The sequence below is a fragment of the Apis dorsata genome, unplaced genomic scaffold (assembly GCF_000469605.1).
Source record: "Apis dorsata unplaced genomic scaffold, Apis dorsata 1.3 scaffold_137, whole genome shotgun sequence".
NCBI lineage: Eukaryota > Metazoa > Arthropoda > Insecta > Hymenoptera > Apidae > Apis > Apis dorsata.
In genome coordinates this window covers 666,918-668,073 of record NW_006263429.1, presented here as the reverse complement: position 1 = coordinate 668,073, position 1,156 = coordinate 666,918, and the positions used below count along the sequence as shown (strand labels likewise).

At 17.0% G+C, this 1,156-nt stretch overlaps 2 protein-coding genes across 3 annotated transcripts in view; both read right to left on the bottom strand.

The window, feature by feature from the left end:
* The window catches only part of LOC102674383 (AP-3 complex subunit beta-2), a 6,070-nt gene extending 5,157 nt beyond the window's left edge, over positions 1-913 (bottom strand). Inside the window, exon 1 of one of the 2 annotated variants that reach the window (XM_006613249.1) lies at positions 409-913. In XM_006613249.1, the coding sequence (XP_006613312.1) occupies positions 409-542 (134 nt within the window). In that variant the 5' untranslated portion in view covers positions 543-913. The remainder of the gene's footprint in view (positions 1-408) is intronic. The other variant, XM_006613250.2, reaches the window with a different exon arrangement.
* LOC102673676 (two pore calcium channel protein 1-like) overlaps positions 1-1,156 on the bottom strand; it is a 15,548-nt gene that overhangs the window by 13,120 nt on the left and 1,272 nt on the right. The gene's annotated exons all lie outside the window — the stretch shown is intronic.

Below are 1,156 nucleotides of genomic sequence, written 5' to 3'. Positions count from 1 at the left end.
ATAATCAATTTTATGATATTAATAATAAAATTTAAAAAATTTATAATATAATTAAAAATATATATATGTATTTTCTTCATATTTCAAATATATAATATATAAAATTCAAGAAAATGACAATATAATATAAAAAGGATTATAAAATTGAAATATATAAATTTTTTCATTCGCTTAATATTTGAATATAATAAAAAATGTATATTTGAATATAATAAAAAAAAAACGTTAATAATACTATAAACTTTAAATTAAAATAATTAAAATATATCAAAAATACATTATTTTAAAAAAATATGTTAAATTTCTAACTCAAAAATATATTAAATTTTTCTGTAATAAATATTTTTTAAAAAATTATTATATAAACATATTTTTTAGAAACAAAATGTTTATCATTAAAATATTTACTTTTTATAATCCGAATGAAAAAATCCACCTGAAGCAGGATCAGTTGCGAGTTCTGCATCTGCTGTATTTGATGGTCTATCATTGCTGTAAGATCCTCCGTTATTTGATAATGAGTTTGCAGCAGCAGTTAACATCTTTTTTTTTTTTATTTAAAATACAATATTCTTTTTTCTTATTCCAATTACAAACTTTATTCTAACACGAACAAATCTTTAAAAATTTATTACAAGATGATTTCAGTAAACATTAACAGACACCCATGTTGCTTAGATCTATTTAGATTTGAGCTACTCGGTACGTATTCCTGTTTTATATATCGAAATGTATCGAATAAAAATATTTAAAAATAAAACAAAAAATATAATTGTTTTTTTTATTAATTGTTTGCAAATAGTGTGGTTTCGTTCATTTTATTTTATAGAAATTAAAATTAAGAACTGTAACATTTCTAAAATAATGATTGAAAGAATAAAACTGTCACGAAGTTACACGCATTACGTATAAGTTACTAGAAATCGTATTTATCTTTTATTCAAGAGCGGGAATATTAAATTACAATAAAAAATATTATCGATTATTCAATTATCATTATTATTAATTATTTTATTTTTTTATAGCTATTATTATTTTATTACAAAGATTATTATTATATGTTAATATCATGAAATTATATAATAATATATTATTTATATTAATAATATATTATTTATAATATATTATAATATTAAAAATTAAACATTAATAATAT